The sequence below is a fragment of the Anomaloglossus baeobatrachus genome, chromosome 12 (assembly GCF_048569485.1).
Source record: "Anomaloglossus baeobatrachus isolate aAnoBae1 chromosome 12, aAnoBae1.hap1, whole genome shotgun sequence".
Taxonomy (NCBI): domain Eukaryota; kingdom Metazoa; phylum Chordata; class Amphibia; order Anura; family Aromobatidae; genus Anomaloglossus; species Anomaloglossus baeobatrachus.
In genome coordinates this window covers 11628532-11643507 of record NC_134364.1, presented here as the reverse complement: position 1 = coordinate 11643507, position 14976 = coordinate 11628532, and the positions used below count along the sequence as shown (strand labels likewise).

The following is a 14976-nucleotide window of genomic DNA, read 5'->3' as shown; positions in this document are numbered from 1 at the left end:
CTCTCTGAGGTTATTTCTGAGGTTCAGTCACAGACCCCTCTGAGGTGATTCTGAGGTGATAATGTGATGTAATCTATGGCCTCCATATTGGGGTTCCTTCCTATAATGTTGGGGTGACCGCTGACTAGTACCCGTGGGTGCAGCACATGATTTGGGGGGTATTGGGGGCTCTTCTCCAGACAGCGGGGGGCGGTGAGTGCGCGCAGAGGGAGGGGACGAGGAATATGGCGGCTGCGCTGTGACGGACACATTGGGCCAGGCACGGCGGGCAGAGGGGCGGGGACACCGGGAGTGAGCGGAGAGCAGCGGCCGGGACACTGAGGACAGGCCCGGGCTACACTTCCCATCTTCCCGCCATTAGAGCAGAGCGAGCCCCCGGCTCAGGCCTACCTCACCTCCACCGCAGAGAGCGAGAGCCGACCTGACGGGATCAGCGCTCGGCGTCACGACTCACCGGCAACCTGAGGCCTACAGGGACGATTAGGAGACGCGGAAAGCCCGTGCACCGGGCTACGGAGAGCGGTGGAGAAAGAAGCCGCTACGGGTGTCAGGAAGGTCCGGGGATTGGGCCTGGCGGGCGCGAGAAGAGCCCACAGACCCGGAGCAGCGCGGCAGACCAGCCGGAGTGCGGCCTTTAGGAAAGCCCGGAGATTGAGGCCTGTGTTCCGGTCTACACGTTCTAGGAAAGCCCGGAGAGCGGGCGCTGCTGACCGGGGGCCGGGAGTCACGACAGCCCGGGGACCGGGCCTCCCGGAGCAGAGAGCCGCCAGGATGACGGACACCCGGCGGCGGGTGAAGGTCTACACCCTGAACGAGGACCGGCAGTGGGACGACCGGGGCACCGGGCATGTGTCCTCCGGCTACGTGGACCGGCTCAAGGGCATGTCCCTGCTGGTGCGGGCCGAGAGCGACGGTGAGTGGCGGGGAGCCGGGGATGGGGTGTGGAGGGAGACCCCCCCGAAGATGGGGTGTGGAGGGAGACCCCCCCCCGAGGATGGGGTGCGGAGGGAGACCCCCCCCCCCGAGGATGGGGTGCGGAGGGAGACCCCCCCCCGAGGATGGGGGGGTGGGGGGAGACCACCAGAGGATGGGGGACGCGGGGAGAGAGCCCCCCCCCCCCCCAGAGGATGGAGGACGCGGGGAGAGAGCCCCCCCCCCCCAGAGGATGGAGGACGCGGGGAGAGAGCCCCCCCCCCCCAGAGGATGGGGGACGCGGGGAGAGAGCCCCCCCCCAGAGGATGGGGGGCGCGGGGAGAGAGCCCTCAATGATAGGATGCAGGGAGAGCCCCCAGAGGATTGTGTACGAGGGGGGCCCCCCACCTCACCGGGGGTAGGGTGCGAAGATCTCCCACAGAGAATGGGGTGCGAGGAGACCCCTCAATGATAGGATGCGAGGAGAGCGACCCCTTCAATGATAGGATGTCAGGAGATCCCCCTCAGAGGATGAGGTGTGGGAAGCCTCTCCCAGAGGTTGGGGTTCGGAGGGAGGCATATGGTGATGAGGTGCGGGGAGCCCCCTCAATGATGGGGTGCAGAGCATACATACAGCGGTTTCTGTCACTTGAAGGTTCTTTTTCATCAGATTTTGTATAGATTAGTGTCTGATGTAAACATGTACTGGCCTCATGGGAGGAGAGGGGTCTCCCTTTTGGCCTTTATTGGGTGATTGCCTATGGGGACTCCTCCCGTCCAGTGCAGACACCGAACAAATGAGAAGAGGAGGTCTGCTCATCCAGAGCACACTGTTACACCGGTATTGCGTTACAAGTTTGCAGGACATTTTGCAAATTTGTATAAAATGCCAGAAAATGTAAAATGTTTATCTAACCCGGGTTTTCAGGCTCTGGATCGGAGCAAGGATCTTTTTTCTTTTTTTTTTGTAACGGAACTTTCTTATTGAGGGAAACTACAAAGAGGCATCAGACCTGCTGCAAAGAAAAGGGGAGTAGTTGTCAATGGCGATCAAATAGGTCATGTGGTAATTTTCCTGAGATGTGGATTCTGATTGGTTGCCATGAACAGCTGCTTTATTTTTCCTGTGCACTTGAATTCTCCTAAAAAAGGCTTTGGAAGCCTGCAGGTATAGCTCAGCTGTTATTTCTGGGGATCTATCAGGAAAGTGACCGGACTAATCCAATGAGGAGTCTAGTGGTGCCTGCGCATATTACATTGGCAGAGGATTCTCCTTTATTACCAGGCTTTATGGGTGGTTTTTGGTAAATGCCAACCCCCCAAAAATCAGATTTTTCCTGCACTAAATCTCAAGATCCCCCACCCCTTCTGCTGTTCATTGCTCTTGGCCCCTCCTGACATAGTCCTGAAACAAATGAAAAATGTGTAGGAAAACCTTTCTTCTTTTGAATCAAATTGCACATAGAAAATCTGTGAACAAGTCATTATTCTGCTCTGAGTGGCTGTATCTGCCCCTCTGTGCCCCGTGTATTATATAGTCTGTATCTGCCCCTCTGTGCCCCGTGCATTGTATCTGCCCCTCTGTGCCCCGTGTATTATATAGTCTGTATCTGCCCCTCTGTGCCCCGTGTATTGTATCGGCTGTATCTGCCCCTCTGTGCCCCGTGCATTGTATCTGCCCCTCTGTGCCCCGTGTATTATATAGTCTGTATCTGCCCCTCTGTGCCCCGTGTATTGTATCGGCTGTATCTGCCCCTCTGTGCCCCGTGCATTGTATCTGCCCCTCTGTGCCCCGTGTATTGTATCGGCTGTATCTGCCCCTCTGTGCCCCGTGCATTGTATCTGCCCCTCTGTGCCCCGTGTATTATATAGTCTGTATCTGCCCCTCTGTGCCCCGTGTATTGTATCTGCCCCTCTGTGCCCCGTGTATTATATAGTCTGTATCTGCCCCTCTGTGCCCCGTGTATTGTATCTGCCCCTCTGTGCCCCGTGTATTGTATCGGCTGTATCTGCCCCTCTGTGCCCCGTGCATTGTATCTGCCCCTCTGTGCCCCGTGTATTGTATCGGCTGTATCTGCCCCTCTGTGCCCCGTGTATTATATAGGCTGTATCTGCCCCTCTGTGCCCCGTGTATTATATAGTCTGTATCTGCCCCTCTGTGCCCCGTGTATTGTATCTGCCCCTCTGTTCCCCGTGTATTGTATCGGCTGTATCTGCCCCTCTGTGCCCCGTGCATTGTATCTGCCCCTCTGTGCCCCGTGTATTGTATCGGCTGTATCTGCCCCTCTGTGCCCCGTGTATTATATAGTCTGTATCTGCCCCTCTGTGCCCCGTGTATTGTATCTGCCCCTCTGTTCCCCGTGTATTGTATCGGCTGTATCTGCCCCTCTGTGCCCCGTGCATTGTATCTGCCCCTCTGTGCCCCGTGTATTATATAGTCTGTATCTGCCCCTCTGTGCCCCGTGTATTGTATCGGCTGTATTGGCCCCTCTGTGCCCCGTGTATTGTATCGGCTGTATCTGCCCCTCTGTGCCCCGTGTATTGTATCGGCTGTATCTGCCCCTCTGTGCCCCGTGTATTGTATCGGCTGTATCTGCCCCTCTGTGCCCCGTGTATTGTATCGGCTGTATCTGCCCCTCTGTGCCCCGTGTATTGTATGGGCTGTATCTTCCCCTCTGTGCCCCGTGTATTGTATCGGCTCTATCTGCCCCTCTGTGCCCCGTGCATTGTATCTGCCCCTCTGTGCCCCGTGTATTATATAGTCTGTATCTGCCCCTCTGTGCCCCGTGTATTGTATGGGCTGTATCTGCCCCTCTGTGCCCCGTGCATTGTATCTGCCCCTCTGTGCCCCGTGTATTGTATCGGCTGTATCTGCCCCTCTGTGCCCCGTGTATTGTATCGGCTGTATCTGCCCCTCTGTGCCCCGTGTATTGTATCGGCTGTATCTGCCCCTCTGTGCCCCGTGTATTGTATCGGCTGTATCTGCCCCTCTGTGCCCCGTGTATTGTATCGGCTGTATCTGCCCCTCTGTGCCCCGTGTATTGTATCGGCTGTATCTGCCCCTCTGTGCCCCGTGTATTGTATCGGCTGTATCTGCCCCTCTGTGCCCCGTGTATTGTATGGGCTGTATCTGCCCCTCTGTGCCCCATGCATTGTATCTGCCCCTCTGTGCCCCGTGTATTATATAGTCTGTATCTGCCCCTCTGTGCCCCGTGTATTGTATCGGCTGTATCGGCCCCTCTGTGCCCCGTGTATTGTATCGGCTGTATCGGCCCCTCTGTGCCCCGTGTATTGTATCGGCTGTATCTGCCCCTCTGTGCCCCGTGTATTGTATCGTTTGCGTCTGCCCCTCTGTGCCCCGTGTATTGTATCGGCTGCATCTGCCCCTCTGTGCCCCGTGTATTGTATCGGCTGTATCGGCCCCTCTGTGCCCCGTGTATTGTATCGGCCCCTCTGTGCCCCGTGTATTGTATCGTTTGCGTCTGCCCCTCTGTGCCCCGTGTATTGTATGGGCTGTATCTGCCCCTCTGTGCCCCGTGTATTGTATGGGCTGTATCTGCCCCTCTGTGCCCCGTGTATTGTATCGGCTGCGTCTGCCCCTCTGTGCCCCGTGTATTGTATCGGCTGTATCTGCCCCTCTGTGCCCCGTGTATTGTATCGGCTGTATCTGCCCCTCTGTGCCCCGTGTATTGTATCGGCTGTATCTGCCCCTCTGTGCCCCGTGTATTGTATCGGCTGTATCTTCCCCTCTGTGCCCCGTGTATTGTATCGGCTGTATCTGCCCCTCTGTGCCCCGTGCATTGTATCTGCCCCTCTGTGCCCCGTGTATTATATAGTCTGTATCTGCCCCTCTGTGTCCCGTGTATTGTATGGGCTGTATCTGCCCCTCTGTGCCCCGTGCATTGTATCTGCCCCTCTGTGCCCCGTGTATTGTATCGGCTGTATCTGCCCCTCTGTGCCCCGTGTATTGTATCGGCTGTATCTGCCCCTCTGTGCCCCGTGTATTGTATCGGCTGTATCTGCCCCTCTGTGCCCCGTGTATTGTATCAGCTGTATCGGCCCCTCTATGCCCCGTGCATTGTATCTGCCCCTCTGTGCCCCGTGTATTGTTTCGGCTGTATCTGCCCCTCTGTGCCCCGTGTATTGTTTCGGCTGTATCTGCCCCTCTGTGCCCCGTGCATTGTATCTGCCCCTCTGTGCGCCGTGTATTGTATGGGCTGTATCTGCCCCTCTGTGCCCTGTGTATTGTATCGGCTGTATCTGCCCCTCTGTGCCCCGTGTATTATATAGTCTGTATCTGCCCTTCTGTGCCCCGTGTATTATATAGTCTGTATCTGCCCCTCTGTGCCCCGTGTATTGTATCTGCCCCTCTGTGCCCTGTGTATTGTATCGGCTGTATCTGCCCCTCTGTGCCCCGTGTATTGTATCGGCTGTATCTGCCCCTCTGTGCCCCGTGTATTGTATCGGCTGTATCGGCCCCTCTGTGCCCCGTGTATTATATAGTCTGTATCTGCCCCTCTGTGCCCCGTGTATTGTATCTGCCCCTCTGTGCCCCGTGTATTGTATCGGCTGTATCTGCCCCTCTGTGCCCCGTGTATTGTATCGGCTGTATCTGCCCCTCTGTGCCCCGTGTATTGTATCGGCTGTATCTGCCCCTCTGTGCCCCGTGTATTGTATCGTTTGCGTCTGCCCCTCTGTGCCCCGTGTATTGTATCGTTTGCGTCTGCCCCTCTGTGCCCCGTGTATTGTATCGTTTGCGTCTGCCCCTCTGTGCCCCGTGTATTGTATCGTTTGCGTCTGCCCCTCTGTGCCCCGTGTATTGTATCGGCTGTATCTGCCCCTCTGTGCCCCGTGTATTGTATCGGCTGTATCGGCCCCTCTGTGCCCCGTGTATTGTATCGTTTGCGTCTGCCCCTCTGTGCCCCGTGTATTGTATGGGCTGCATCTGCCCCTCTGTGCCCCGTGTATTGTATCGGCTGCATCTGCCCCTCTGTGCCCCGTGTATTGTATCGGCTGCATCTGCCCCTCTGTGCCCCGTGTATTGTATCGGCTGCATCTGCCCCTCTGTGCCCCGTGTATTGTATCGGCTGCGTCTGCCCCTCTGTGCCCCGTGTATTGTATCGGCTGCGTCTGCCCCTCTGTGCCCCGTGTATTGTATCGGCTGCGTCTGCCCCTCTGTGCCCCGTGTATTGTATCGGCTGCGTCTGCCCCTCTGTGCCCCGTGTATTGTATCGGCTGCATCTGCCCCTCTGTGCCCCGTGTATTGTATCGGCTGCATCTGCCCCTCTGTGCCCCGTGTATTGTATCGGCTGCGTCTGCCCCTCTGTGCCCCGTGTATTGTATCGGCTGCGTCTGCCCCTCTGTGCCCCGTGTATTGTATCGGCTGCGTCTGCCCCTCTGTGCCCCGTGTATTGTATCGGCTGCGTCTGCCCCTCTGTGCCCCGTGTATTGTATCGGCTGCGTCTGCCCCTCTGTGTCCCGTGTATTGTATCGGCTGCGTCTGCCCCTCTGTGTCCCGTGTATTGTATCAGCTGTATCGGCCCCTCTGTGCCCCGTGTATTGTATCGGCTGTATCTGCCCCCCTGTGCCCCGTGTATTGTATCGGCTGTATCTGCCCCCCTGTGCCCCGTGTATTGTATCGGCTGCCACCACAGTTCTAGGAAAGGCAATGTTGTGTATCAGGAGTAGGACGTGACCTGTGTTTTTCTCCTTATATATTTCTAGTCACTTATAACTAGACATTAGGCTGTGATTGTGTTATTTAGATACTACGGTCTTATTGGGTTTATTAATGTTATTTTTTTTTCTTTCATTATTTTTAGGCTCGTTACTTTTGGAATCAAAAATTAACCCAAACACCGCTTACCAGAAACAGCAGGTAAATCCCAGAACCTCTGCTTGTATATAGCGCGCTGAGAATAGTGCGGGTGAATTGCCAGATTCTGTACAAAATAACTGCCTTTTATAAAGGGCTTGGAGCAGTTGTTACTTAGTCACGGTCGAAAGTCTTGTAACCCTTGAAATTGCTCCAGAAAATTATTCCAATTATACATGTTGGTTTCCTTTGTGTGTGTTGGAGCAACAAACAAAAGAAAAACACCCCCACCTCGTTGCCGGAGGACGCTGGTACGCTGTTGTTCGTCTTTCCCGGGGTGTCACACGTAGCGATGTGTGCTGCCTCAGGAACGACGATCAACATGCTTCCACAACGATCAACGAGATTTTGATAATGAACGACGTGTCAACGATCAACGATAAGGTGAGTATTTTTGATCGTTAACACTCGCTCCTAGCTGTTACACGTAACGACGTCGCTAACAACGCCGGATGTGCGTCACGAATTCCGTGACCCCGACGACATATTGTTAGCGATGTTGCGTGTAAAGGGGGCTTAAGTCTTTGTATTATGTGTCTGTGTGTGCCACAATAAGCATGGACAACCAAAAGAGAACTGTCTCATTACTTGAGAACCAAACTACTTGAAAAACATCAGCAATCTCAAGGTTACAATTCCATCTCAGAGATCTTGATGTTCCTTTGTGCCTGGTGCGCAACATAATCAAGAAGTTTACAATCCATGGCACTGTAGCTAATCTTCCTGGATGTTGACTACAGAGATAAACGGGTGTAATGCAGGATAGTCCAGATGGTGGATAAGCCTCAATCAAGTTCCAAAGAAATTCAGTCTGTCCTACAGCTCAGGGGGCATCAGTGTCAGCACAAACTATCCGTCCACATCTGAATGAAGTGTAACGCTATGGAGGAGACCCAGGAGGACCCCACTGCTGACAGAGACATAAAAAAGCCAAAATGTACACGAGGAACCAAAATCCTTCTGGGAAAGTCTTGTCGTAAAGCAAAAAGGTAAAAAAGAAAGTGTTATCTCACCTGTAAAAAAAAAAAAAAAAGTGCACTGACCAGGATTCTTAAAAGGTATAAGAAAGTAAAAAAAAGGAGGGAACCAGCACTATATAAAACAAATAGCTTTTTTTTTCATCCTTTTAAAAACATTCCACATGGAAAAAAACAGCCTTGATTATCCAATCCCAAGGCTGACTTTTTTCCATGTGGAATGTTTTTTAAAAAGATAATATAAAAACTTAATTTTATATAGTGCTGGATCCCTCCTTATTTTAACTTTCTCGTAACCTTTTTGGTAAAGAACATCATTCTACGGTTTACCGAAAATGGAATAAGGCCTACAAAGTAAAGATCACAGCACCTGCAGTCACACATGGTGGAGGTCAGTGATGTGTTGCTTGTTCTGTTGACTCTGGCGCTGTGGGTGTTGACTGAGCACACTTCATCATGAAATCTGAAGATTACCAAAGAATTTTGGGTGACAATGTAGAGCCCAGTGTCACAAAGCTGGGTATAGTCCTAAGTCAGGGGTCTCCAGCAGGACAATGACCCAAAACGTTTCATGAAGCCCCAGAAATGGATGGAAACAAAGCGCTGGAGAGTTCTCAAGTGGCTGCAATTAGTCCTGATCTAAACCCCATTAACACCTGAAAATTGCTGTTGGGAGATGAGCAGTCTCCTTCAGATATGAGAGACCTGGAGATGTTTATAAAGAAGAGTCCGAGATTCCAGGTGAGAGGAGGAAGAAGCTGAGGACGGGGACAGGAGGCGACTGATGGAAGAGATTTATTCCAAAGGGTAAAGGGACGAGGAACCAAATATTAAGCTCTGGGTAACATCAATTTTGTCCTGCTCAGTTTTGGGGGTTTGTGTGAAATTTATTTTATTTTTTTTGTGTATGTTCTGTTCCAATACACACAAAGCAAATAAACGTGTATAACGTGTGTATAACAAAACATGTGATTTTAATAATTTCCTATGAGAAAGAACTCATTTTCTGCAACAAGTTCAGGAGTGCCAACACTTGCATCTTTCATATATAAAGTTTCCCTCCTTCTAACAGGCTGCCCTGTGAGTCGGTATTATAGTTTCCTACTCACACTGGATTCTGAAAAGGGTTAACATAAAAATACTTTTGTAAAGGTGACCTGTCAGAAGTTATGACCAGTGGGATCTGAGTCCGGGACCCGAGTCCAGGACCCCACTGATCACTGAGGCGATGAAGCAGAAGTGCACAGCTGTTCCCACTTCTTCTCGAGGTGACTAGGGAGTGATCTGCTGACTTGTGATCTGTGGTTCCTTCGCTGCTTTCCTAATTACAGCGCGAAGCTCACCGGATTCAGTGATCACTGTGGTCGTAGGACATAGGATCCCCCGTGATCATTTATTTTGATTTGCTGCTCCTTAGATTGCCCATACCACAGAGTCGTTTTCTGCATCCCACTCAGTTACTTCAATGCCTTCACTCTTCTATGTTGCTCTTCTTCCTCTTCCTCATTGTCTATTTGTTTTGCTGCTGACAATGTTCCTGAATGTGTAGTCCTCATGTTATAACTAAAATTATGGCACCACCTATGGATTTGAGGTATGGCGGCAAACTGAGTCTTGCTGCGCATATTACAGCCCCAAGTGCACTTTAAATCAAAGCCAATTTTATCATACAAATGCCGCTCTATATAGTATAGTAAAAAACCCTCAACTTATTGTGGAGAACTAGAAAATCCTTACATTCCTGCAACAATATAAGATCACTTGTATCCGAAATTGCCCAATACATACATCTGTTTAAACAATGTTATAATTTGTCCTCCAGCTAGACAGTACCTTTTGCCTATAAACAGGTCACACGGCCATTGATCGCTCCGTACCGCTACTATGTGGCAGCATAATGCAGCTGAATGAGTTCTCAAGTTGCAAAACTTGGAGCTAAGGCTGCTTTCACACTACGTTTTTTTAACATGCTTCCTGAACGTTTTTTTAACGCAAAAACGGATCCAGTGCAAATGCGTTTTCATTTCAATGCATTTGCAATGGACTCACGTCAACATGCGTTCACCTGTGTTTGCGTGCGTTATAGTGAGGATCCAGCGAGGTTTTTTTTACTTTTTTCAAAAATGCTACTTGTAGCGTTTTTTAGCTGCGTCCAAATACTGCAAATTGCTGGATCCTGACTATACTGCACGCAAACGTATGTGAACGCTGGCATGCTGATAGACGGGGTCCTACTTGCTCTACTGAGCATGCCCACAAACCAGCCTCCGTGATCAGTGTCTCTCTCCCCCTCCCTCTCTCTCCCCCGCCTGAGAGCTGCGGAGGCTTGTAAACATTGTATATCCAAGCAAGTTACCCGATGTTTACTTTGGTTACGTGTGCAGGGAGCCTGGCTCCTAACAGCTGCAGACGCTCGTAACCAAGGTAAATATCGTATATCCAAGCAAGTTACCTGATGTTTACCTTGGTTACGTGTGCAGGGAGCCCGGCTCTTAGCAGCTGCAGACGCTCGTAACCAAGGTAAATATCGTATAGTTACCCGATGTTTACCTTGGTTACGAGCCTCCGCAGCTGACAGATGCCGGCTCCCAGTCTATCATGTTCAGTTCCCCTTACTCCCGATCACATGACTCCAATGCCCGCCCATAAACTTCAAGTGACAGGATCCTGCAAAATAACACTTGTGTTTGCATGCGTTTTTCTTTGTAAAAACAGGATCCGCTTTTACAGCAAAAAAACGTTCATGATGCATGTTAAAAAAAAAACGTAGTGTGAAAGCCGCCTAAGGCTATGTTCACACTGTGCATCTTTTGTAACTACAAAGATGCAGAGTTTTTGGCACCAAAAAACGTACCTGTTTTTTACTACATTATGTCCAAAGCGTTTTTTAAGGCAAATCTATTGACTGGAGGGGCTGAAAAAACGCAAACAGCATTGACCTGCTGCATCTTCAAAAACGCAGCTAACAAAAGATGCCCAGTGTGGACAGCAAAATAGAAATCTCATAGACTTTGCTGGGGGAAGGAAATGCTGCATATAGGGGCATCTTTGTGACCTCAAACGCACCAAAAGATGCAGTGTGTTCTGCACGGCTCTAGTCCAGTGGCCATGGACCGGGAGGTTCGAGTTGTCTTGCTCATTTTTATGGCTAGGTGAAAAATAACGGCTAACCCTTATAAAACTATTAAGTTCAAATCTTTCTTCCTGTTATAAATTATATATTTCTTTGTCGCTCCATTGGGAGACCCAGACAATTGGGTGTATAGCTTCTGCCTCCGGAGGCCACACAAAGCACTACACTTTAAAAAGTGTAACCCCTCCCCTCTGCCTATACACCCTCCCGTGCATCACGGGCTCCTCAGTTTTATGCTTTGTGTTGAAGGAGGCTGACATTCACTCAAGCTCCCATTTTAGTCAGCAGCAGCTGCTGATTGTATCGGATGGAAGAAAAGAGGGCCCCCAACAGGGCCCCCGGCATGCTCCCTTCTCACCCCACTAAGTCGGCGGTGCTGTTAAGGTTGAGGTACCCATTGCGGGTACAAAGGCTGGAGCCACATGCCGTTTTTCCTTCCCCATCCCTTAGAGGCTCTGGGAGAAGTGGGATCCTAACCGGTCACCATTCACTGGGACCGGGCTCCCTCCGCAGCCCCTGGGGGAATCTGCCGGACAGGAGACTGGGTATCATCAGGGACAGGCCCTGCATCTAAAAGGTACTCTGTGTCCCCTTGGGGACGGTGCATGGAGCGCCTGTGTTACAGACGCTGCAGCGGCTGCTGTTTTTTTGTGACGACCGGGACTACCGCGCCTGTTTGCCGGCCGCGCTATTAAATTTAGTCCCCGGCTTCTGCGGCCTAGTACCATAACTCCCGCCCCCGGGCCTGCCAGTCAGGGGTAAGGGCGGGACGGTCGACTGGACGTCGGCAGTGAGGGCTGGAGCACACTTAGGTGTCCTCCTCCCCCCTCACTGAGCACTGTGGGGCACCAGATTCCCGCACTTTATTAGTCACCGTCCACGGCTCCCTCCTCCCCTGAGAGCTCTGGCAGACATTTTTACAATCACTTCTGCCGGTGGAGGATTTCAGAACGAGCTCTGCAGCTCTGGGAGGCCCAGGCAGGGAATCTGGTGGACACACAACCGCTTTGGGCGGTCGGTAAGCCACACCGGTTACCCGGTGCTGGCCCCCCTAGGGTGCCGAAGTGTATATATATATTCATATATTGTATACATTTTCTCTGTTCGGCCGCATTGTTTTGCTTTTGGCTATATACCCTCACTGATCACTCTCAGAGGAGACAACAGCATGTCGTCCGCAAAGAGCAAGGGTGCCAAGGCACAGGCTTATTTTGCAACCTGTACCTCTTGTGCGGCTCTGTTACCTGCAGGTTCCACCTACCCTCACTGTGTGCAATGCTCGGCCCCTGTGGCACTCACTCAGCCGGAGCCTCGGGCACTGGTGGGACCCTCGGCTCAGGTAGAACCGCCGGCTTCCACTGTCCAGGTGGCAGGGACAGAATTTGCAGTTTTGGCTGAAAAACTCTCTGAGTCGCTTTCACAATCCATGGCTCAGTCTATGGACAGATGGTCTGCTAAGATACTAGAAGCCTTGCAGTCCAGATCGGTAACACAGGCCCCGGGCACTGTGAGTTCATCGCCCCCAGGCCTCTCTCGGTCGGCGCAGCAGAGTGCTCCTGGGGTGACACCTAGGTCCCACGGGGAGGACTCCGACACGGACCGCAGTCCCAGACCGGCTAAGCGGGCTCGCTGGGAACCTTCCCCGACTTCATCACGCTGTTCGGGGTCTCAGCATGAGGACTCTCTGGAGGATGAAGCGGAGGTCGCAGCTCAGGGCTCTGATCCTGATGTTGCTCTCAATCTTGATACACCTGAAGGGGACGCCATAGTAAATGACCTTATAGCGTCCATCAACCAGGTGCTAGATCTTTCTCCCCCAACTCCACCTATAGAGGAGTCGGCTTCACAGCAGGAGAAACACCAGTTTAGGTTTCCCAAACGTACACGGAGTGCGTTTTTCGATCACTCTAACTTCAGAGATGCTGTCCAGAAGCACAGAGCATTTCCGGACAAGCGCTTTACTAAGCGCCTTAATGACACACGTTACCCCTTCCCCCCCCTGACGTAGTTAAGGGTTGGGCTCAGTGTCCCAAGGTGGATCCTCCAGTCTCCAGACTGGCGGCTAGATCCGTAGTATCAGTGGCAGATGGTTCATCGCTCAAGGATGCCACTGACAGGCAAATAGAGCTCCTGATGAAATCCATCTATGAAGCCATAGGCGCGTCTTTTGCTCCGGCCTTTGCAGCCGTGTGGGCACTCCAAGCTATCTCAGCTTGTCTGTCTGAGATTAATGCGGTCACACGTTCCTCTGCTCCGCAAGTTGTGTCTTTTGACTTCTCAGGCGTCGGCCTTTTCGTCCTACGCCATGAACGCCGTCCTGGACTCTGCGAGCCGTACAGCGGTAGCGTCCGCCAACTCGGTGGCAGTCCGCAGGGCCATGTGGCTACGCGAATGGAAGGCAGACTCTGCTTCCAAGAAGTTCTTAACCGGTTTGCCATTTTCTGGCGACCGTTTGTTTGGCGAGCAATTGTATGAAATTATTAAACAATCCAAGGGAAAGGACTCGTCCTTACCCCAGTCCAAACCAAACAGACCTCGGCAACGAAAAATACAACCGAGGTTTCGGTCCTTTCGGCCCTCAGCCAGGTCCCAATCTTCCACGTCCAAAAGGTCAGAGAAGGGCCAGAGGAACTCTTCTGCATGGCGGTCTAAGTCACGTCCTCCAAAGACCGCCGGAGGAACCGCCTCCAAGGCGGCCTCCTCATGACTTTCAGCCTCCCCAAACCGCATCCTCGGTCGGTGGCAGGCTCTCCCGCTTTTGCGACCCCTGGTGGCCACATGTCCAAGACCGATGGGTGAGAGACATTCTGTCTCACGGTTACAGGATAGAGCTCAGCTCTCGTCCTCCGACTCGTTTCTTCAGAACATCTCCGCCCCCCGAGCGAGCCGATGCACTTTTTCGTGGCACTGCCTTTCGGCCTGGCGACAGCCCCACGGGTCTTCACCAAGGTCATGGCATCCGTGGTGGCGGTCCTACACTCTCAGGGCCACTCGGTGATCCCTTACTTAGACGATCTCCTAGTCAAGGCACCCTCCCGGGTGGCATGTCAACACAGCCTGACCATTGCTCTGGAAACTCTCCAGAGGTTCGGGTGGATCATCAATTTCCCAAAGTCAAAATTGACACCGACCCAATCACTGACTTACCTCGGGATGGAGTTTCATACTCTCTCAGCGATAGTGAAGCTTCCGCTGGACAAACAGCGTTCGCTGCAGACAGGGGTGCACTCTCTCCTTCGGGCCCAGTCACACCCCTTGAGGCGCCTCATGCACTTCCTAGGGAAGATGGTGGCAGCAATGGAGGCAGTTCCCTTTGCGCAGTTTCATCTGCGTCCACTTCAATGGGACATTCTCCGCAAATGGGACAGGAGGTCGACGTCCCTAGACAGGAACGTCTCTCTTTCACTGGCAGCCAAAGCCTCTCTTCAGTGGTGGCTTCTTCCCACTTCTTTGTCGAAGGGAAAATCCTTCCTGCCCCCATCCTGGGCTGTGGTCACGACGGACGCGAGTCTGTCAGGGTGGGGAGCGGTCTTCCTCCACCACAGGGCTCAGGGAACCTGGACTCCGACAGAGTCCTCCCTTCAGATCAATGTTCTGGAGATAAGGGCAGTGTATCTAGCCCTAAAGGCGTTCCATCGGTGGCTGGAGGGCAGACAGATCCGCATACAGTCGGACAACGCCACGGCGGTCGCGTACATCAACCACCAGGGCGGCACACGCAGTCGTCAAGCCTTCCAAGAAGTTCGGCGGATTCTGCTGTGGGCGGAAGCCACAGCCTCCACCATCTCCGCAGTTCACATCCCGGGCGTAGAAAACTGGGAAGCAGACTTTCTCAGTCGCCAGGGCATGGACGCAGGGGAATGGTCTCTTCACCCGGACGTGTTTCAAGAGATCTGTTGCCGCTGGGGAACCCCGGACGTCGACCTCATGGCGTCTCGGCACAACCACAAAGTCCCGGCATTCATGGCACGGTCTCAAGATCACAGAGCTCTGGCGGCGGACGCATTAGTTCAGGATTGGTCGCAGTTTCAACTGCCTTATGTATTTCTTCCTCTGGCACTGCTGCCCAGAGTGTTAGG

At 52.6% G+C, this 14976-nt stretch overlaps 1 protein-coding gene across 1 annotated transcript in view; it reads left to right on the top strand.

Annotated features, from left to right (window-relative positions):
* The first annotated feature begins 239 nt into the window (after positions 1-239).
* PPP4R3A (protein phosphatase 4 regulatory subunit 3A) overlaps positions 240-14976 on the top strand; it is a 71697-nt gene continuing 56960 nt past the window's right edge. The window contains exons 1-2 of the mRNA XM_075330990.1: positions 240-913; positions 6735-6790. Coding sequence (XP_075187105.1) covers positions 772-913; positions 6735-6790 — 198 coding nt within the window. The 5' untranslated portion in view covers positions 240-771. The remainder of the gene's footprint in view (positions 914-6734; positions 6791-14976) is intronic.